Below are 24623 nucleotides of genomic sequence, written 5' to 3' on the forward strand. Positions count from 1 at the left end.
AATTTGACAAGAATTAGGCATTTTATTATTCAAAAAATCGTCAAGATTAACATATTTGAAGATAATTCTAAAGATACTAATTATGAGCTATGTCTTTGACCATTAAAAATTAATAAATGTAAAAAAATCTTAATACCACTGCAAAATTATGTACCGAAATGTGACTATATTCTAAAACATTAGAGCGAGAGGTTTAAAAGAATAGTATTTTATGTAATAAAAATACTTAATGCAGTCATCAAATGTTTAAAATAAATATAAAGGATAATAAGGCTTCAAAATTATACAAATAGGTTATCTACAACGTTTAAGGTATGTCGAGGATCATGCTTTGAATATAGAAAAAAACTCCATTTTGACGCACGCTGAGCACGTCCGCCCTTAAGATAGTTTACAATACGGTGTATGAAAGTATTTGCGATACATAATTAGATGTAGTTAAGCAGAAAACGTCCAATCCACAAATTGAGAATTTTCATTTTATTACGTATAATACGTCAAAAACATCAATATTTTAATATGGCGAAAACGTCCAACCAGAAATATACACACAGAAAAAGTTATCGACGTTTTTTCTAACAAACATATTAACAATTTACGAAAAATAATATCGAGAAAACGTTCATGTGGTTTGGACGTATCCTGCTTTTTTATTGCAATAGACAAAACTATATATTTAATATTGTCAGAATACGTCCATGTGGGTTGGACTTGTTAGGAGTTCTAAAAATCTTCGCATGTATGTAATCCATGTTACTTGGACGTGTTAGGAGTTTTAAAATTAATAGATTATTTTTCGTTAGAGATATGATACGATACGATTTTATAATAGAGAGTTATTTCTCGAAGCCTAGATAATGCAGATATCGAGTCGACTGTTTCCATGGATACAAATGATGTCAATTCCTCATCTCTTAAAAATTCGTCACAAATATTTACCAGTCGTCCTAAAAAAGGTCCGAAGCCAAAATATAGGCATACAAAGACGACATCGAAGTTGAACAAAAATGCTAATAAGCCGTATTGTGACTATAAAGGTGTACTCAAATCAGGCAAAGAAATTATTTATTATTACCTATTGTAATTGTATAATGAAATGCAATGAACAAATTACCGAAGAAGAATGTAAATTCGAATTCAAACGTTTTTGGGAATTAGGTTCTTATAATTCACAAACAACATTCATCACTACCCTTGTGACTGAAACATCCAAAAAACGGTGTTATGGTAGAAATTCTACAAAAAGACAATTCTCCAGGGTTTATACTTTCAACAAAAAAAGAGTAAATATACCGAATGATGTTTTGCAAAACAATCAATATAACTCCTACCAGAATAAATTAACACTGCTCCTAAGAACATTTCAGGCCGTAAGGAACTATTGGATCAAAGAGGGTTAAAACAAGGTGGGTTGAACAAAGTACCTAAAGAAAAGGTGAATGCTGTCATTAAACAAATTAATTTGCTTCCAAAATATACCTCACATTACTGCTGTGGAGACACGGAAAGCAATTTTCTACCACCTGACATGACATTGGCAAAAATGTATGCTATGTTCAAAACGGAAGTTAATAATCCTGTAACCTTTGCTATCTATAAACAGATATTTTATGCTTAATTCAACCTAAAAACAAAACCGCTAAAAAACGATACGTGTTACGTTTGCGAAACATTTAAGGTGAAAATCGATAACGTAAGAGATGGTTCGGAAAAAGCACAACTTATCACAGAAAAAGAGAAACACCAGGCTTTGGCAAAAAATGCGCAAGATTTGCTAAAATGAAATCTGCTTACTGCAAAAAACAGAGACGACACAGAATGTCTCACATTTGATATGCAAAAGACCCTTCTCTTACCGAGAATTTCCACTAATATCATATTTTATAAACGCCAACTATGGCTTTATAATTTAGGCATCCATAGTGGAAAACAACAGGAAAGTTTCTGCTATGTGTGGTTAGAAGGCATTGCAGGAAGAGGTTCTCAAGAGGTTGGGTCATGCATATTAAAGCATTCAAGTCACAAATCTTCCAGACTCATGTGGGGGGCAGAACCAAGATTACTCTCATGCTTAAAGCATTACTTGGATCAAATCCGTCCCACAATACAGTAACATTAAAATTTTTGTGTAGTGGACATAGCTATCTGCCCAACGACAAAGATTTTGGTGATATTGAATGCAGTCTCAAACACCAGCAACGAATATACACTCCATTCGAATATATAAACATAATGAAAAATTGCCGCAATTATGTAAAAATCCTTTGATTGTTACGTAAATGAAAAGCGTTGATTTCAAGGGAAGTAAAGATCTTGAAAAACATATTGTGAATAGAAAAGTCGATACCAATCGCCAAAAAATAAATTGGCTCAAAATAAGAGCGATAAAGTTGATGAAGGAAAACCCATATTTAATTTATATCAAGAGCAATAGTTTTGAAAAGGATTTCGTGGCAGTAAATATACAGCGTAGAGGTGTGTCGACTGACAATTTATTAAGTCTATTTACTGCACTATGGCCAGAAGGAAAAGCAATTGCTCTTCCAAAATTAAATGATTTGAAAAGCAACATGCATTTAATTCCAAGTGATGCAAAGAATACACTATGAAAATCTTACGGGTTCATCAAATATTACCGAGGATGTGTATGGCTACAATTCTCAAATATTAGATTTTGAACCTGAAATTCCAATATAACATTAAGTACTTACATATAAATTTATTTTGACCACAGTGCCCTTACCTATTTTAAGTTCTAATGATTATCGCATGATCCTTTTTATTAAACAAATTTCCAATAAAAATGTGTAAAATTAATGTACTAATATAGTGTTTTATTTATAAAGAAATATTCAAATAAAGATGATTGTCCCAAGGTTTTATGTGCTAAGATCAGTACAATATTTAGGAAAATACAAACATAAAACAATCAGTTTTTAATTTTCAGAAAACATCCAACCCTCAAAACACTCAATAACTTTTAAATTAGTATGTTTTTCAAAAATCTAATAATTAATTAATATGCACTATAATTCCACGTAAGTATTTAAATTACAAATTCAACCTAAAAAAGATAAAAGTCATACTAAATGTTAATTTGTTACTTCAAAATTTCAAATGCGTTTTTCTCAGTTTGTAAAATAGTGGCTTGGACGTTTTCTGCTTAACTACATCCAATTATACATCAGTATCTGTATTTTGATCTGGTATTTGATTCTTTAATATCGGAATAAACTCACTGTTCTTAAAAACAGTCATATTATATAACTTTTTTTTACTAAAATGAGTTATTTTCTGTAATCTCATGCTATTAGATTGTTTACAAGGGTAGTTATACTGGCACATTTGAATGGATTTTTTTACCAGAATGAGTCATTTTGTGTTTTTTATAGCACTATATGTTAACAAGAGTAATTACATTGGACACATTTAAATAGCTTTTCACCAGAATGATTCATTTTGTGATTTTTCATCGTAAAGGTATAAATACAAGAGTAATCACATTGACCACATTTCAATGGTTTTTCACTAGAATGAGTCATTTTATGTTTTTTCATAGCATTAGATGTTATACAAGAGTAATTGCACTGGTCACATTTAAATAGCTTTTCACCAGAATGATTCATTTTGCGATTTTTCATCTTACCAGATGTTATTGAAGATAAGTTTTATTGATCACATTTAAATGGTTTTTCACCAGAATGAGTCATTTTGGTTTTTTCATATCACTAGATGTTATACAAGAGTAATTACATTGGTCACATTTAAATGGCTTTACACCAGAATGATTCATTTTGTGATTTTTCATCGTATAGGTATAAATACACGTATAATCACATTGACCACATTTCAATGGTTTTTCACCAGAATGAGTCATTTTGTGTTTTTTCATACCATTAGATGTTATACAAGAATAATTGCACTGGTTACATTTAAATGGCTTTTCACCAGAATGATTCATTTTGTGGTTTTTCATCGAATTTGTATGAATACACGCGTAATCACATTGACCACATTTCAATGGTTTGTCACCAGAATGAGTCATTTTGTGTTTTTTCATAGCATTTGATGTTATACAAGAGTAATTACACTGGTTACATTTAAAAGGCTTTTCACCAGAATGATTCATTTTGTGTTTTTTCATATCACTAGATGTTATACAAGAGTAATTACATTGGTCACATTTAAATGGGTTTTCACCAGAATGAATCATTTTGTGATTTATTATTTTACTAGATGTTATAGAAGAGTAGTCGCACTGATCACATTTAAATGGCTTTTCACCAGAATGACTCATTTTGTGATATTTCATTTTACCAGATGTTATAGAAGAGTAATTGCACTGATCACATTTAAATGGCTTTTCACCAGAATGACTCATTTTGTGGATTTTCATAGAACAGAATGTTATACAAGAGTAATTACATTGGTCACATTTAAATGGCTTTTCACCAGAATGAGTCATTTTATGTAATTTTAGATTACCAGATGTTTTACAAGAATAATAACATTGGTCACATTTATATGGTTTTTCATCAGAATGAGTCATTTTTTGTATTTTCATATGACGAGATTGGATACAAGAGTAATTACATTGTTCACATTTAAACGGCTTTTCACCAGAATGATTCATTTTGTGATATTTCATTTTACCAGATGTTATAGAAGAGTAATTGCACTGATCACATTTAAATGGCTTTTCACCAGAATGACTCATTTTGTGGATTTTCATAGAACAGGATGTTATACAAGAGTAATTACATTGGTCACATTTAAATGGTTTTTCACCAGAATGAGTCATTTTGTGATTTTTCATCGTATTGGTGTGAATACACGAGTAATCACATTGACCACATTTCAATGGCTTTTCACCAGAATGAATCATTTTGTGTATTTTCATATGACGAGATTGGATACAAGAGTAATCACATTGGTCACATTTAAACGGTTTTTCACCAGAATGATTCATTTTGTGATATTTCATTTTACCAGATGTTATAGAAGAGTAATCGCACTGATCACATTTAAATGGCTTTTCACCAGAATGACTCATTTTGTGGATTTTCATATGACAAGATTGGATACAAGAGTACTTACATTGGTCACATTTAAATGGCTTTTCACCGGAATGAGTCATTTTGTGTTTTTTCATCGTATTGGTATGAATACACGAGTAATCACATTGACCACATTTCAATGGCTTTTCACCAGAATGAATCATTTTGTGTATTTTTATATGACGAGATTGGATACAAGAGTAATTACATCGGTCACATTTAAATGGCTTTTCACCAGAATGGGCCATTTTGTGTAATTTCATCCCACTAGACCGTTGGCATGAGAAGTCACATTGGTTACATTTAAATTTTCTTTCTCCTGCGTGATTCTTTTTGTGATGTTTTAAAGAACTAGGTAGAATGCTGAAGTAGTCACAATGCTTACATTTTAATGGTTTTTTAACAGAATTTTTTTCCTTTTTCTTTAGATTCTTGAAATCAGATCGACTGCTTAAGTAATTAACCGTCTTTTCCACTGTTTTATGACACGTTTTATGAATGTTCAATAGAGATACCGATGCAAAAAAATTATAACAAAAACTGCACACAAAATTTTCGTTATTAAACGATTTATTCTCAAATTTTATGACAGCTACTAATAATTTGGGATCTGAGACGTTAGATTGTATATGCTTACGTTTATAAGTGCTACTGACTATATTAGTAATCGTTTCATATGCCCCCAATTCTTTTTTAATGTCTTGATAGTCAATCTGTATTTCATCGTATGGCTCTTGTACTTCTAAGATTCTCTCTGACAATCCAATAGTGGTGAAATAGGGCATGTCAGTGGTTGCAGGAATCAACTAAAAGAACGTAAAGTACTGCATTTTAACATGTAGGTAAACGACAGAGGTACATATATCAGAGAATAAAAATTAAAAAATCAAACACTCTTAAAGGTCCACTAGTGCTAGGTCAAAATAGAGATGATAATATGATTTTTCAAAGTATAAGACTAGACATTTCTTAAATGTTGTAGAAAATCTCTATATATATAAAAATCTCGTGTCACGATGTTTGTGGTCGAACTCCTCCGAAATGGCTCGACCGATTTTTATGATTTTTTTTATGTATATTTTTTAGGTATGAGAATAGGTCAACAAGTATATTTCATACCGCTAAGTGATTAGTGTATCTCTATCCAGAAAATTTTTTCTTTTATTTTTTTGAAAATTTCTTTTTGTATTTTTTTTATTATTTTGCATCAAAAAATACATATAATCCCAAATTTTCACCCTCCTACCCCCACCCTCCCATTTTTTAATCGTGTTTTTATTATTTTTGTATGAACAAAATTTAACCGTCGTTCATATTTCAAACAGAACGAAATTATTTATGTTGTTGAATGACAGATGGCGCTACGTCCGAGAAGAATTCAAGAGAAGCGTCGCGTTATTTTGACATTTCATTCGGCATATCACAACGCAGTGCGTGCAAAATTTTGTACGATTTATTTTAATTTATCTATTTTTATGTGCGTGTATTACAGTGCACAATGCCATCAAGACGCAAAGGGGGCCATTTGGGCCGTCGAACGAATAAAGCAACAAACATGCGAAATAGTAGAGCAGAAAGAACAGACGAACAAATCCAACAAGATAACAAAAACGTGCGTGTAAGCATGTCGCAATTGCGTGCATCCCAATCACAAGAGGCACGAGCTGAACGAAATCAACAACGACAATTGGAACGGAGCCAAGCGCGCCGGTTCGTAGTTAACACACGCAGAGCAAATGACCGACAACGCCAACAAGTACATCGAACATTTACATCCGCTTCGTTCCTTCGTCTCGCATTCGAGTACGAGCCAGATATTGAATATTCCGCTCATCCGAAAGTACTGATTGGTGCTATGGACAAAGAATGTCCCCATTGCCATGTGCTCTAATTAAACATGAGTCAGCCGGGATGTGTTGCGCATCAGGAAAAGTGCAACTACCAGAAATTGAGATACCACCAGAACCATTGAACGGCTTGCTCATCGGCACGGTTCCAGATTCAAACCTGTTCACGAAGTCCATTCGCACATTCAATTCATGCTTCCAAAAGACTTCGTTCGGAGCAACAGAAATAGTTCACAATACTGCGGCAAATGGTCAACAATTCCATTCTACGTTCAAAATCAAAGGCCAAGTATACCACAAAATAGGCTCATTGCTGCCAATGCCAAACGAACCACATACATTTTTACAAATCTACTTCATGGGCGGTGAGGACATCAATCATGTGGATGCACGTTGCGGCTACAATAGCCTCAATTCGCCTAATGCCAGGTGCATCGTCGGCGAACTGGACGCCCTGTTGAATGAGCACAATGAATTATTGAAATTCTTCAAAGCACACATGCACGAATTGCAAAGTGACAATCACGCTATTGTCATCAATCCTGATAAAAAACCAGCTGGAGAGCACGTGCTTCGATTCAATGCGCCTGTTGTTGACGACATTGCTGGAATCATGGTTGGCGACCGCACATCGACGCGAGAAATCGTGATTCGAAGAAGAAAAAATAATCTGGAGTTCATCGCTGACACACACCGTTCATACGACGCTCTCCAATATCCGCTAATTTTCTGGAAGGGACAAGACGGATATTGCATAAACATTAAACAATGAGATCCTGTCACAGGTAATTCATTCATTATGAACATCATTACTCATTTTGAATTGAGAAAATGAATGGTTGATGTTTTTTTGTTTTTATCAGCGGTCATCGTCTACAGCGCTCTATTCCTCTTTCTGTCATATATCCCATCCCCACACACTTACGATACATTCGTTATTTTTTATTTAACAACCAAAATATTCACTAGAAATAATTTATATGGCAGAACAACGGTTGCCGGATCAGCTAGTTTATTTATATAATTTTGAAACCTTAATATTTTATGACTGCATAAAGTATTTTTATTAGATTTACCAGTATATTTTAAGCCTCTCGATCTAGTGGTTTAGAAAATAATGCTTTCGGTACACTAATGTGCCATGGAGTTTTCACTTTTTTAAATTATTATTTTTTTATGCACTTATAAAGCTATAAGTAAAATTGTTGTTAGTACTATATACTTATATACATTATAATAAGTGTGAAAGCAAAACTGACAGTCTAACAAGAATTACGAATTCTGATTAATTTTTATTACCTATCGACCGTAGAAGAGGTAGTATTTTTTTTAAATACGCCATAACTTTCGGTGGACTTCCTTATCATACTTAGAGCTCTATCCGCTTCAAACAGACGTCGGAAATGTGCTCGTCTGGAATGTCATTTTTTTGTCAAAAAGTAAGTTAAACGCATTGGAATTGTATTCATATAATTATGTTTATAAACGCGTGTATTATGAAAGTGCGTGTATTATTACTAGCAAAGTATCAACAAAACTATGGCATGTATATGTTATTCCGAGTTTTAAAAAAATGCAACCTCACTTTCCGACATCTAAATGAATATTTTCAACGAATGATACCAATAAAATTATACCTTCGTATTTTTTTTTACTTTTTAAAAATAAATTATTACAATTTGTTTTTTAATTCGCGTAAACGACAATCAGCCATAATATACTAATATACCAAAATGTATGGCAACATTGTAATTTTGTAAGTATAATCAGTTTAATTGGAAAGATCGAAAAATGAATTTTACAATCTCTCAATCAATTATTTAAAATAATAGTAGCTACCTATATTTTTTTCACATATAATTAATTAAGTTCTTGATATATTGTGGGCTGGCTGGTCACCTACATATGTACGCTATGAATCAAACTATAGGTATCAGGCGAACATACTATTCTAAGACGTCTACAATTCTGTGGCGCTCTAATGCATTTATTTATAATGTTCTATATTTGAAAATTCCCCATTAACAAAGGTGTCCGGCAAGGTGATACCATTTCACCTAAACTATTCACCGCTACTCTTGAGGACTTATTTATTAAGCTTGATTGGGAGGAAAAAGGTGTTTTAATTAATGGAAAGCACCTCAGTCACCTGCGCTTTGCAGATGCTATTGTTATACTCTCACAAGACCCGAAAGATCTCCAAGATAGAATGCAAAAACTCGCGGATGTCAGTCAAACGATCGGTCTAAAGATAAATGTCTGAAAGCCAAAAGTGATGAGGAACTGTTTTTCGGACCCTGCGATTATCTGTATTTACGGCTACGTCTATCTCGGACAGCAGGTGTCCATAGACAGAAGCATGCACGATGAAATTGCTCGAAGAACAAAGCTGGGATGGAGTGCTTTCGGACGTCTGAATAGTATCTTCAAGAGTTACCTACCACTATGTCTTAAGCGTAGGGTGTTCAGCCGATGTGTGCTACTCGTGCTCACGTATGGCTGCGAGACGTGGACCCTCAGCACGAGAGAAGTCAAAAGGCTAAGAGTCACACAGGGAGGCATGGAGAGGTGTATGTTGGGCATCACGCGAAAGGACCGTAAGAGAAACGAATGGGTTAGGAAGCAGACAGGAGTACGCGATGTAATAGACGTTACCAAACAGCTGAAATGGAGATGGGCGGGGCACATTGCTCACCCAAAGGACGGCCGCTGGACAAATGCCGACATCCAGTAGTACCCAAGGGGCACGAAACGGCCACAGGGTCGCCCTAAAAGCCGCTGGATTGACGAACTGGTAAAAATCGGCGGAAATACGTGGCAGCGAACGACACGGGACTGAGAGAATTGGAGAAAGCTTGGGGAGGCCTTCATCCAGCAGTGGATTGACCCCGGCTGATGATGATATTTGAGATAATATAGGTAATGGCATCACCTCTTTTATTAGTTGGTACATGTATCTTTTTTATAATTCAAAGCGCCTGGTACAATAAAACCAAAGAAAAAAGTATAAAAGACAGTAGTATGCGAAGAGATGTTCAATTTGATTGACGGAGCTCTAACGGTCTAATGTTAGATGCATTTGCAAATAATGATAATATTGCTTTCATGTTAGAGTTACAAATACCTATTTGATGTTCTGACCGCCTGATACACCGACGCTAAATCAAAAAGTATCCGTATCCTTTACTTACAATTTTCTACAAAAGTGTAATTTACATTATCTGTAATATAAAAATAGATAGTAGTTATACAGTTATACGCATCTAGATTGAGAACTTACCCGTAAAAATGTAAGTTGATACTATATTATACATAAGTAATAGTCTTATGTGTGAATGGTTAGATATACACTACAGTCGTGCTACATAATATTTTTATTAATACTATCACTTACGCCAAATTATTGACATATTTTTGCATCCTATTTGGGAACTAACCAAAGGAAATCAGGTTGATTATCAGGAGGAATATTTGGAGCATCATAGAAAAAATAAACTACTAAATTGGGACCCACAATGCGTTCAAATAGGTGAGCATGTTCTACTTAAAACCTAGTGAAACCGTAAGAATTTTAGGCCACCGGTGAGTCGAATTCGTTGCCTTATCACGCACATTAAAGTATTATTTTTTGCAGTTGCAACACCATAATAATCGTATGTAGGTAAGTACCTGATTTTTTGGGCTGCATTCGGAATAAGAGCAACTCGGTTGACGGTTATCATAATTGCTTTGCTCTACATCCTCTTGAACAATCTTATTCTCTGAGTCAACCCGCTCGAAATCAATCTCCGATTTAAAATTGGTAGGGTATTTTGAAGCGATCTAAAAAAATACATTGATTTCATAAATATAAAAGCATAATATAAGTGTCTTTTTATGAAGATATAATATGGTGTACCGAAAAATTGTGTGTGTAATAAAGTGTGATAGTGGATCAACAGATTTTTGCCTTCTATTAAAAAGTTACACCTCAATACATATGTCAAAAAAATCGTTTGTTTTCGACCAATAAATACTTTTGTTGCAAAAACTAAGCCTACCTAACATAAAGTTAGTCAATAAAGAAATGAACCAACCGACAAAAATCTTTGATAGGATAGTCATTTCGTTAGTACAAAATATATTATTATAATCCTTAGTTAAAATATGTAGGTAAAACGAATTTTCGCCACCCCACGTATCATTCCATGTGCTATGTTTAGTTTGTAAATATACTCCACATTATAACTCATAACACTCTAAGACAATGATACTCAACCTTTTTTTTCTTCGGGCCACATACATATATTTGTAAAGCTACGCGGGCCGCAACACTATATAGGTATGAAAAAAAAATCATGAAACCCACCACCCCCGTTTTTTTGGAAAACCATTTGAGATTTATAAAAATATAACCAAAACAGAAAAATAATAGTACATATCACTTATCAGCATACGGTTCGTTAAATATTACAATAGTGAAAAAAATAAAACTCAAAAGTAACATGTATCCAAGCGTTTATTTTGAAATTAGTGTGATTTTTGACATTGGGATAAATTTTCAACAATTTTAGACAAATCGGGTTTATAATTGCTGCATGCTACCCTCAATGCGTCATCAAGGTGAGAATCAGTAAGTCGATTCCTGTATACGTTTTTTTGCATATTTCATTTTGGAATATGATGACTCACTAAGATATGTTGATGCAAACAATGTGAGGAGCAGGCAGGCACAATTTTTTACAGTCTTGTATTTTTCAGGAACTAATTCTCAAAAATGGATGTACTCCTTCCCCACTCTTTTTTCTTCAAAAATAGCTTTCAGATTAGTATCGTTCTTAAATTCGATAAATTCATCAAAAAGCACTGCATAGTCATATCCCAATGCAGCTAAATGTGTTAAAGTTGCTGTTTCTAGATGCCAGGGATTTTTTATAAGTAACAAACAATTCTTGATACTACGTAAGTCCTGAAATCTGCTCTTAAATTTCTTAGCTAAGGTAGCTAAATAATTTAAAAATATCTTATAGTTTTCTTCAGAAACATGTATACCATCTTGTTTAGCTTGTATAACAGTTGGAAAGTTATGCAATACTTGGTTCTCTATTTCTTCGTGGTAGATGTTCAATTTCTCTTCAAAAGCAAACACTTTATTCGCCATCTGCGAAACGATTTTGTTTTCGCCCTGTAGGCCACGATTGAGTTCATTAAGTTTTTCTGTGATATCACACAGAAAAGCTAAAAGACACCACCATCTGTCATTATTAATTTCGCTGTAAAATTTATTATTTTGTTGTAAAAATAAAATAATTTCATGCCTCAAAGAATAAAACCGTTCCAGAACTTTACCTCGGCTTAGCCATCTCACCGAGGTATGTAAAAGAATGTCACTATAGTTACTGTTCAATTCTTCCAAAAGAGTTTTAAACTTCCTGTGGTTCAGTTCTTGGGCTCTAATATAATTAACTATACTTATTGGATGAATCACGGCATCTATTTCGGCAATGGAGATACGTCCTGATAGGTTTTCTTGGTGTATGATACAGTGGAAAGATAAGAGATTTGTTAAATTATATTTTTCCTTCAATAAAGCAACAAATCCTTTTTTGGATCCGATCATTAAAGGGCATCCATCCGTGCATACACAAGCCAGTTTTTTAATATCGATATCATTGTTTTCCAGAAATGTATTGATAGTATTGAGATAGTCCGTGCCTCTGGTTTGATTTTTCATAGAAAGAAATTTCAAAAAATCTTCATGAACTGAATTGTGTCCTGTACAATATCTATCAAAAACGGAACATTGTGATGTTGCTGAAATATCGGTGCTAGAATCAAAAGCCAAACTAAAATATTTGCATTTTTTCAGATCTTCTATGATGCGATTAAATATGTGTTTTGCAATATCTTCCATGCGTCTAGCAAAGGTAGAATCAGAGAGCTGCATACTTTTGATCTGAGATATTATTTGATTTTTATTGCTAAATTTATCATATAATACGTTGGAAGCACTGAGGAAACATTCTTTCACAACCTCTGCGTCGGTAAATGGTTTCATATATTTACCAAGTATGTAACAAATTTCATACGACGCTCTTGTCACTGCTGCGTCATGTGATACCGCCATTGATATAATATTTTGTTGATGTTGTAAGGACTTCTTGAAGAATTTTAACTTTTTACGTCTTATTAAAGAGCCACGAGGAAAGGTATCACTAAATGTTTTGTGCTTCGTGGTATAATGACGAAGAATGTTATATTTTTTCAATATAACACTCTCACGACATATCTAACATGTGGTCGAACCATGTTTATTTGACACAACGAAATATTCTTCTTCCCATTTGTCTTGAAACACTCTTTTTTCGTCGGACATTTTTCGATTGCATTTCGAAGACACTCCCACCATTATGGGTAATTGAATTATAACAAAACAATATTTTAACAGACAGCAAAAAAAGCTATCGTATCCGTGTTCCGAGTAATGTTTACTTGAAATAAAGCCGCAACACTGTGACTGTGACGCATTCAACTTTGGAGCTGTCAAAAATTTATGTGTTGCAACAAGCAAAATTATTTGCGCGCATATTTGTCTGTCAAATGTTTGTTTTTTGGGAATAAATCTAGCGTGTGCAGTAGCAACACTCTTATACCAGATCTGATGTTGACACGACAACGACCATCCTCTTCGGGTTTCCATGTCTGTACGTCAAAGTCGAAATTAATCTCAAGATATACGAAATATAGAATGCCAGATTTTGTAAATCATGTTCCTGATAATAAATGTGTTGAGGGCCGAACAAAAAAGCTTGGCGGGCCGCAGGTTGAGTATTACTGCTCTAAGAGCATGGATAATACTGACAGACATTTTCAAATACATTATATTGTATTTCCCTTGATTTATCTGTCTGTAACGCACGGCAACAGCAAAAGAGCACAGACCATTTTTCCTGTTTGCGCATTACATATTGAAAGCATCGAGCCCAACTACAAGAATTTTGATTGGTGACACAGCTACCCGGTGTATAGAAACTAGTTATTATAATACTTATCTAGAAAAACACTTGGCTTGAATCCTGTTTCAAACGTAAGTAAGTACTTACCTAAGTAGTGATGTGAAAATCCTGGGAATTTTACAATAATTTTACTTGCACGATCATATCAAATGTTTCGGTACCTTCGTATTGAACATAAGACCTGACTTTATTTCGTAATTCGCTACTCCTCACACATCGAATAAGCCTACCAAATAACTGGCATGAAACACTGATTCAAAATAATAAACGTGCAGAACAAAACATCGCTGTAGATACGCACAGCTCCACAGACACACTTAATGAATGTCATTAATAAAATATCAAATATACTAAGAAGCAGGGAGTCCTGTTCACAAATCTAGTATCCTACAGCAAGGCTCCGAAGCAGCTAAAATCTAAATATTTGATAAATTATGTACCTACCGATTTGTTCGATACGATAAATTTATATAAACATATTCTTACAAAATACACTTTGAATTCAATGGTCCAATAATAACGGAGCCAAAAAGACATAATCACTTACAAGTACGATGTATTTATATTAGATAATATTGTATAAGTATGTAAGCACCTGATTTATTGGCTCGCATTTCGAATATGAGCACCCCAGTAGCGGATCACTGCCTTCGACAAATTCTTCTTTAAAATCAACTCGGAGAGGATCAATCTCAGTTTTAATATTGGCAAGGCTGATTACAGGGCTCTGAAAAACAGGAAAGAAGGTATTTTATGATACGTGTTTACACCTATATTAGTATCATTCGTTATATATTGCGCAAACATACGGAAAATTCTGTCGGTGACCTATTATCATGGTTCGACACTGTCTCGCTATAATTAATAAACGTTCAATAGCTGTCTTCAGATGAATGAGAGTAGTTGGCCTGCAGCCATAGAGACGCAGAACCTATAGGTAGGTACGAGGGTGGGTCAATAAGTCCTTAGAAAAGCCGACAAGTGGCGCGACTAGTACTGTAAGCGGTTTGTTTTCATGCAGCGGCACTACCGATTCAGTATGCTGCGAAGTTTCAATCAGATTGGTCGGGTTGTTGTGTGTTTTTCGTACATTTAAAAAAAAAAATTGCTTGTGGAAAATGGAAAAATGGAAAATGGAGAAAATTGAGTTTAGAGCTGTTATTAAACATTTTAATATAAAAGGGTTAACAGCAAAGGAAATAAAAAATGAGTTGGATTTAGTTCACGGCATATCTGCTCCTTCACTTGCAACTATTTATAACTGGTTAAATGAATTTAAACGTAGTCGTACATCAACAAAGGATGAACCACGCTCAGGACGTCCTGTAGAGGTGACTACACCAGAAATTATCAATAAAATCCACGATATGGTGTTAAGTGACCGAAGATTAAAGTTGAGTGAGATAATTGAGGTTACAGGGATCTCAAAAGGTAGCGTCATTTCTATTTTACATGACAAATTGGGCATGAAAAATATTTCTGCAAGATGGGTGCCGCGTTTGCTCACAGTCGACAATAAACGCAATAGGGTGGTGGCCTCTAAAGCCCTGTTGCCGCTCATGCAACGCAATCCGGATGAATTTTTTCGTCGCTTTGTGACTGTAGATGAAACATGGATACACCACTATACTCCCGAGACGAAAGAACAGTCAAAGCAGTGGATTGCGAAGACATACCATGTCCAAAGAAGGCAAAAACCGTAAAATCAGCTGGTAATGTTATGGCTACTGTATTTTGGGATGCACGTGAAATTATTTTCGTTGACTATTTGGAAAAAGGAAAAACAATAACAGGGGATTATTATGCATCTTTATTGGACCAGCTAAAAAACGAAATTGAAGAAAAATGGCCTCATTTAAACAGGAAAAAAATCCTCTTTCATCAGGACAATGCCCGTGTTCACACATGTTTACGATCAATGGCTAAAATTGAAGAATTGAAGTTCGAATTGGTCGACCACCCACCGTATTCGCCAGATTTAGCCCCCAGTGACTTTTTCCTTTTCCCAAACTTAAAAAAATGGCTAAGTGGACAACGTTTTTTTTCAAATGAAGAAGTCATCGATCGGACAAATGCTTATTTTGAGGACCTTCCGAAAACTTATTTTTGTGACGGTTTAAAAAAAATTGAGAAACGTCTAACCAAGTGTATTGAGCTCCAAGGAGATTATGTTGAGAAATAAAAAAAAAATACAAAAATAAAAACTGTTTTAATGCTTTTTTCTAAGGAATTATTGACCCACCCTCGTACCTAGTCAAACAATAGTGTCAACACAACGGTGTACTTATAGATATTATTAGATATTTCAGTTAGTAAAGTCCAATATGTCAAACAACTGTATTATTTGCATCAGTAAGAAATGACTTCAATTTAAAATAAACATTTTTTTACAATGATTAAAATTACAATGTTTGGAAAACCTAACCTCAATTATTGTGCCGTTGGAATCGTAAGAATTCTCTTGCTTTATACAAATGTTTGTAACCGGATTGTTTGGATGCATTGTTGTAACATCAAACGATTGCTGCAGTACTTCGTCAGATTCAAAATCATCTAGTTCGCGTTTTACATCCATTTTACTATTTTAATTGTCGCAAAATATCACACGTGTAAGTAAGCAGCTTGACAGTCGTGACAATAGACTATAAATTAATATCTCGGCCATAGACAAAGCGTCTGCATTGCCAACGTGATAACAATCAACACAAAAAATTTAATAGGAATTATGTCTGTTGATGGATTTAAAAAAAAAATAGGTACATCATAGATATACCTATTTATTATATTATTATTACGCTACAAAATAAATCATATTTTATGCGCGCCGTATAATTTTAATGAGCTCAGTGAGTGTAATATATAGCTAAGCCCACATTTAGTCAATTCAACACCCACTCCACTTCAACATTACATTCTGGTTTTACACCTAGAAGTTTAGTGCATGCGCCGAGGAGATGAATTCCGTTACTATTGGTAGGTAGGTACATTAGACAAATTTTACCTACATTGAAAAAAGTTTAATGAGAAACTTGATATGTCGTACCTATATACATAATACTAATGCAGAACTATCTGTTATAACTAAAGTGCTCGAAACGCTCGCTAAACTCGCTCGCTAAAAACGCGCGGGTGCGGGTGCGGGCGCGGATAGAATCGTAGGCAGGCGCGGGCTACATGCCCTCAGTTGCCTGCGCGCCGGTCGTGTTCAGTCGTTAAATTAGGGATATGATACCATAGACAAAGAAAAGTTTTTGCTGGAAAATTCCTATTTAAAATGGCAAAAGTTTGCAGCAGAAGATGGGGCCAATGAAATCAATATGGAAACTTTCAAATGAGAATTTTATAACTTATACAAGAAACTGCGAGAACAACAAGCGGGGCAATATTATTAATTAGTGTTTCGAATAAAGTAGCATGCCTGTGCAAATATTTGATTATATTCTAAGTAATTGATTTAAGTTTTTCACTAGGTATTCTTTTTTAGTCATGTTTTTTGACCTGAGATTCGCCTTTCAGCATCTTCAGACACCACCGATAGTAAAATACACACTGTCAACTTACTAATACAGTTAATTCCTGTTTATTTAGAAAAATTTATACCAGAAAAGAAGGCCTTAATACCTACAGTAAAGGGTCAAGTATGTATTTGCCATTAGTGAGTGTGTATAGCGCCTGAAGGAGAAACCCGGGTCGCAAAAAATATTCAAATGGAACAGTACAAAACATAAATCAATTAGAATTTTAATTCAAATAACATCAAATCCCTTCGGTCAATAAATAATTCGTGGGTCGGGATGTGTAGTCAGGTAAGTCACAAAACAGCAAAAATGAGATATGAATGCCACTATACTAAAAAAAAAATAATCTTTCGTTGTGTGTAGTCAGGTAAGCCGTACGTCTCACCATTGGTGAGATGCAGTTTCAGTCAAAACATATTTTTTATTTTACGGGGTGTGTACACAGTTAAGTCACATGAGTAGTCAGATAAGTTAACATTTTGTGTGACTTACCTTACTACTCATAGTTGGCTTACCTTCAAACGTCATACCTACTCAGTGTTGATTTTGGTGATTTTAACGTATTTTTAAAGATATTTTGAGAAATATTTTAAAAAGAAATAACAACAGAACCTAAGTAAAATAGTCATAGGTATTATAATAAATTATGACTTATATAAATAAGTATGTGTATTATTTGTAAATAATAAAAAATATACCAAATTTATCGAATTTGATTTATTTAAATCTAAAAACACGTACATAATATCCAAATAAACAATCTTGCTTCTAGGTTCAACCACATACTCCAATAACTTGTATGTTAACGATTCATTGATAGCATAAAAGATCTTGATTTTAATATTCAAGAATTATTACAGTCTAATTTACCAACATTGAAGAACCACGCCCTTCATGCTCAAATAGTGCTTCCACGATTACACATCATAATGATGTTTTAACCTGTTACCCTCGTTCTCGATTGAGAAGTAATAATCACCAAAAATGTAACTTAAGGGATGATACAAAACCTTCAGAAATGATAAAAAAGTTACACAATAAGTACCTATAATGGATGTTATGAATACGAAAAAAAGTCGTATCAGACAAAGCGAACCATGAAAACAACATTTTCGCCAACAGTTTAATATTACTTGACTGTTGAACTGTTACGGAAACCAATTTGTAAAGGTTGTACACTAAAAACATTAAGTGAAAGTCACAATTTTTTTGTTTTGGAAAAAAAAGTGCGACTACTTCCGGTATACTTATTCAAGAATATGCAAGAGGAAAAATATCTCTAAAAGATAGCGAAGAAGATAGGCAAATATATCTAAGACACATATTATACTCTCAATTCCATCATTATGAGAGTCATTACTCTAGAAAATACTTACCGCCACATATCGTCGATATAGGATTGGTTTCCCGAATATCCGTTTTTGTCGAAATCGACCTTTTAATGCAGAATGTTTTTTTGTATCTAATTGGACTAGAACCATCCCTTTCTTTAAATTACTTTGTAATGGTAATGAATACATCATTCATATGCTGTAAAAATAACAATTTAAATATCTCCATGTATTTAAATATAGGATTATGAAATTTGTTTTTCGTCTCCTGAACATTTGGTCTATTCGGGAAACCAATCCTACAGCGACGATATGACAATAACTGTGATGTATTCTCAATATTTGAAGAGTATTAGCTCTAATCCCATCAATATTCGTTTATACGCAGAAATATTCCCTGGCATGAACTAAACATTCAATCGGCCAAATAAGGATACCTACTTGCCAAACATACGATAAACTTAACTTAATTAAGATTTCCACCAACGATGAAGAAAGAAATAAAAATCATGAGGAATTGAAAGAGCATCATAACGAAGCTGACTTTGCATATTCAGCTAAAAAATTGTGATAAAAGTACTTGCAAGATTCTTCTTGCCAAATTATAACATTTGACATGCAGCAAAGTTCCCTAGCCTTTTACAAACGGCATTTGACAGTGCATGATTGTGATAATAACCAGGGATATTGCTATGTATGCCATGAAACTCTTGCTAATAGAAAAGCTAACGATATCGCTTCATGCCTGTTCAAATACTTAACCAAGGGGTACATGATAATATTAAGCATATGATCATGTATTCTGATAGATGTGCGGGTCAAAACAAAAATAACCACGTAGCTGTAATGTGCATGATAGCAGTAAAACATTCTGAGACTTTAAACAAAATTGATCACACTTTTTAGTCCCTGGCCACACACATATGGAGTGCGATAGTGACCATCGCATAATTGAGAAGAAAAAAAAACATTTGGTGGAACGATCGAAAATCCTCATGATTGGGCCAAATCAATGTGTGAGGCTGCAAAGAAAAATCCTTTTAAAGTCACTGAAATGACTCGTGCAATTACAAATGTTTAACTACTCGGATCGATTAAAAGGACCATTGCCACTCAGAAAAATAGACACAGATGGGAATAAGTTTGTTTGGAGAGATGTTAAGTGGCTTCAATTCAACAAACACGAACCGGGAATAGAGAAATTTTAAAGAACTCTCGACGAAACGACTGCATTTTAAAAAATTTCATATATAAAACGAGACAAGACGAAAGATTTGATAGACTTACTTCCATACATTTCACCGTATTATAGAGAATTTTATGAGTCACTTGAGACATCTGAGATAGTCAGCGATATTTAACCTGATACTATTGAAGACATTCATACTGAAGTTTAATGATAACGATTAAACTTTATAATATTCAGGTTTGTGTGCCTTTTCATTACTTAAATAACATTAAAGTAAAAAAAAGTTGTAAAAATGCTAATTTTAAATTTATATAATATTTTGTTCAATAAACTAATAAGATTTATGTATAAAACGTGTGTTTTATTGCTAATATTAGTCGGATTTACATGAAAAAATAACAATATTACTTTATGCGTAGTAAGGTAAGTCAATCATTTTTTGTGCAAATCCAGTTAAGTCAATTCCCTTTTTTTTAAACCAATTAAGTTTTAATGAAACGAAATAGTTAGAATACTTCTAGGACAAATAATTGAAAGCTAATTACATGTACTTTGATTTGTTACCCATAAAAAAACATAACTATAATTAGGGGAATGTGGGGAATTTTTTGAACTTTGTTTTTGCTATATCTCAAAATGACATTTTGTGACTTACCTGACTTCACATCCCGACCCACGAATTTGATTATAATATATTGGATAATCATCATCTATCATAAAATAGTAACTTGTATTGAAACGAGTTTTCAGTTCATATGGTGTGGATGGGGTACTGGTGAAATGGTAGTCGTATATGTACATCACTTGTAATAAGCTCCGCACTATCTATACTTTTCGAAGATAAAACCACAATAATAATGCACAAAACGCGCGCCGCAAGCTCATACTGGTTTGAGATCCCCGCACACTGCCGAGCACATTGATAAGGGCATTATCTTCGCAATGAATTTGAAATTGTATTGTCTATCATCAGTGACACCTTTATCGTCACGACTAATTTGTTACCTACGATTGGGTCTACAAAACTGTTCAGAAAACAATCCTGAATCAGTAAGTTAACTAAAAGTATGAATCTAATAATAATTTATTATGTTTTAAAAACAAACCTCAAAATTGCATCTGACATCGTCGTCATTTTCTTGTTTTATATAAATGTTGGCGTCCGGACTGTCACCACACGAACGTTGCCAATTTGGATAAGTTTCTAGTTCAGATGGTTCAGAATTTATATCCATTTTACGTCTTTAATTAAAGCAAAAATAATGCGACAAAGTATTTAAGCCACGTGCCGGTATAGCCGTGAGTAGTATAATGTTAAATGGTATTTATTAGTCTATGGCAGTCAGGATCAGTGCTGCCAACGGTCGTTGACAAAAACATGCCTGCCGGGTACGAAAACAAACTAGTAGGCAAGAAAAACGTTTTCATTAGGTACCTAGTACCTATGTGATTTTGTGAATATAAAATTGCAAGTAAATTTACTTATTCCACTATGAATGGATAAAATTCATTAGGTAACTACCTACCTTTCCTTTCGCGTATCAAAAAAAGTGCAAAAATGTTTATCTATACGTCTAAAAATCATCCACTTTAACAAAAATATTATGTAATACATAATTCTATTACTACTATATACTATTACTATATACTATATATACTATTACATTAAATCTAAATTTTAGCTTAGATTAAAAAATGCATCTTTCGAAATAAAACGTCATGTAAGTTGGCTTTAATTTATTGTTTTCTATCTTTTGTCTATGGCACAAGCAATCATTGTCTACTATCACGGCTGCCAGATACCGCTTTGTCAGAATTGCTCACATACAGTTTATTATTAATAATTGTGACACTATAATCTTTTAGAAGTGAGCGATTTAAAAACGTAAAATGAACGTAAAACGTAAAGCGGGTCATTTCGAATCTGATGCAGATGAACAAAATCGGTTCGATGTGTCCTCACAGGGAAGTAACCAGGAATTAAATACTTACATCAAACAAGAGTGTGATGTTTATCCCAGCAATGCTGTCGAGGTTAGTTTTTCATAGGTTATTTATTATTTTCATAGGATAAAAAATCTCCGAAGAATCAACAAATAATGATGCCAACAATATATAATTAAGTAAACGGGAATAATAGTATATTAAACGAAAGAATTATGTAGGTTGTTTTGGAAATCGAATTGGAAATGTTTCAAAGGCCGTGGAATGAAACCATTTAACCGTTTCAACGATTATAAGTAGGTACTGTAAGTAAATGAGACGCCAGCGATAGTTAAACCGATTAATTTAGATATGGAAAGTTGGTTCGTTCGTTTCGAATTAACATTACGTACCTATTCTTATTATTTTCTTTTAAACTAGATACATAGTTTACTATTTTTGTCTATGGCGAAATGCCTTCGTCACGTCACGGCTGTTACGTTCTGTGTGGCACGATCAACTTGATGACCAATTGCATGCATAAAATTGATATTAAACGCGAACGAATAGACTCCGAACCTGTTGTAGAAGGCAAGCAATTGTTTGAAGTGGCTGTGAATCATGATCTAAACAGTCAGCTGCTTACCTACATAAAGCAAGGGGACACCGACGAAGCCGGATACACTTTTGAGGTTAGTTTTTCATAACGGGATTGTTGTACGTCGTAGCAATGTTTGTTCAAACATGTGCCTCTTCAGGCGTAATTAGGAGGGTATGTATTTTGTGTAATGAAAACCGCGTGCAAATTTCGACACAGTTCCAAACGGCCTACATCACCCGTATAATCCCAGTTAACTTTGCTGCTAGCACTGTTCCTGTAGGTACTTATAACTATGAGTTTTCTTAACAATTGATAAACACCTAACATTGTCATTGTTATTGCCCACAAACAAGGCATTTATTTCCATAAAATAAAGTAAGCTGCTGTAAACATGGGGGTCCGGATAAACGAAACTAAAACAATATACATTCCTGTTCTCAACAGGGCAACAAATGATAATAAAAGCTTTGTTATTGGCGGCGTCGATTTTGAAACTGGATTCATTTGATTTCCTAGGGTAGGTACGTTGTCACAAACACTAATAACAATAACACAAACGACGAAATAAATCGCCGGTTCATTTTTTTTTTAATTAACATTTAATATTCTTCTAGAGGTTTATAGCAATTTGATTGGCCGACATAACTATTGAGCATACATAATTTTGAAAAACACTTTTTGAGAAAATATTTTATAACCAATAGAAAATATCTTTTAATCAATAATCAGAATAGTACATTCTTAAATCTTGTGAATTATTGGTTGAATAAAAGAAATAGTTAATTATAAATTATTAGGAAATTCAAGTTACATCATAAAAAATATTGGAGAAATCCACGACGTCGATTAGTAATTGAAGTAACAGGTGTCTACTTTGATTTAATAAAAACAAAAACCGATTGCCATAGTAGCTTGATTTAGAAGAACGCTGGTGAGTAGGTATTAAAAAGGCCAATATTTTACTCATAGGTACTATTATTTAGTTTTATTTCAATCTAATTTATACTATTGACATTGACAATTCAAATATCATATTGTTTGCAATAATTATACTTGTCAATATATTTTAAAATACTTATTCTTATTAGATAACGACAGATACTATGTCCATATTGCAGAGTGTAAGAGCTGAGAATCCTCGAGTGTGTGGTCGAGCTTCACGCGTATTGCCAGTCGTCCTAAAAATATTCTTGATTTTATAACATAGGTGATATTTTGTTTTTCAGAATATTGTTTCAGACCCGACATCAATAACATTGAAAAAAAATACTCAGTTAATTGACATCAAGACTGAGTCTATTGAAGACGTAAAATCCCCATTCAATTATGAAGACCCGCAACAGGGTTGTTCTTATTCGGAGAGAGTGAATCGGGTAGGTAGTTTAACTTTAAATACTGACAGAAATAATGAACTGACAACACTATAGTTTTCTTGTCTGTTCTGCAACAATTTAAAAACTACTAGATCAATATTTATTAGGTATACTTCTCGAAAAGCACACTGTGTAAAGTAGTCGGATAGCAGTGGAGGGGTATTAAAATAAGGTAGGGGAAGACAATGCATCACCACTTGCTAAAGTGATCAGATAACAAACTATTACTGCTCAAGTCTAATCGTCGTATATCCCATTGGTTTACCATCTGTCTTGATTTTACAACGTGAATAAATGAACAGGGATGTTGTATTAATAATAACATAACGAACTTCTTGATCACCGTTCAATGTCTCAGTCCTACGAACATTTTGTTTGCTAAGGTTTTTATCTGCCATCCTTTTGGCCATTCCGAATACCATGTACACGACGTACTAACCCCTCAGTTGTCACCCTTTCCTAACAACATGAAGTACTTCCACGTTACGCATGCTTCTTCATGCGGTGGCTGCAGGCGAAATAAAATCCCGCACATGATGTCCGTATAGAACAATCTCCTACCAGATATTCCAATACCGATAATAGGCTGCAACCTTATCACATAACCGATTTGTTTTATTTTAAAATGTATATATAAATAAATTATTATAGTTTCAGAAGGTCACTAAACAATCTGATATTAATTTTTAGGTAGTTGATTTCAAAGAGGGGTATGTTGAAGACACTATAAGCCAAAGCATTCATGAGGTTCCGAAACCCTGTTGCTTTTATTCGGAATGCACACCAGTA

General features: G+C 33.8%; 1 protein-coding gene across 1 annotated transcript; it reads right to left on the reverse strand.

Moving 5' to 3' along the window:
* Nucleotides 1-2660: 2660 nt before the first annotated feature.
* On the reverse strand, nucleotides 2661-21260 carry LOC147076203 (uncharacterized). Its single transcript, XM_085940314.1, has 5 exons — nucleotides 21044-21260; nucleotides 14495-14626; nucleotides 10574-10726; nucleotides 5443-5863; nucleotides 2661-2680 (listed from the first exon to the last, which is right to left on the reverse strand). The coding sequence occupies exons 1-5, from the start codon at nucleotides 21170-21172 to the stop codon at nucleotides 2661-2663; spliced, it is 855 nt and encodes a 284-aa protein (XP_085796440.1). The 5' UTR covers nucleotides 21173-21260.
* Nucleotides 21261-24623: the final 3363 nt, after the last annotated feature.

Source organism: Rhyacophila brunnea, unplaced genomic scaffold, assembly GCF_057557595.1.
Source record: "Rhyacophila brunnea isolate RB1 unplaced genomic scaffold, BYU_Rbru_1.0 scaffold_13, whole genome shotgun sequence".
NCBI classification, from domain to species: domain Eukaryota; kingdom Metazoa; phylum Arthropoda; class Insecta; order Trichoptera; family Rhyacophilidae; genus Rhyacophila; species Rhyacophila brunnea.

What these genes read in the sequence shown, in the direction of transcription:
- LOC147076203 (XM_085940314.1), bottom strand. Translation starts at nt 21,172, where the DNA reads ATGGATATAAATTCTGAACCATCTGAACTAGAAACTTATCCAAATTGG. An exon ending in AATGCGAGCCAATAAATCAG is followed by an intron (nt 10,727 to 14,494) that starts GTGCTTACATAC and finishes GTATTTTTTTAG; the next exon opens with ATCGCTTCAAAATACCCTAC. An exon ending in TGTTAAAAAACCATTAAAAT is followed by an intron (nt 2,681 to 5,442) that starts GTAAGCATTGTG and finishes TTGGAATTTCAG; the next exon opens with GTTCAAAATCTAATATTTGA.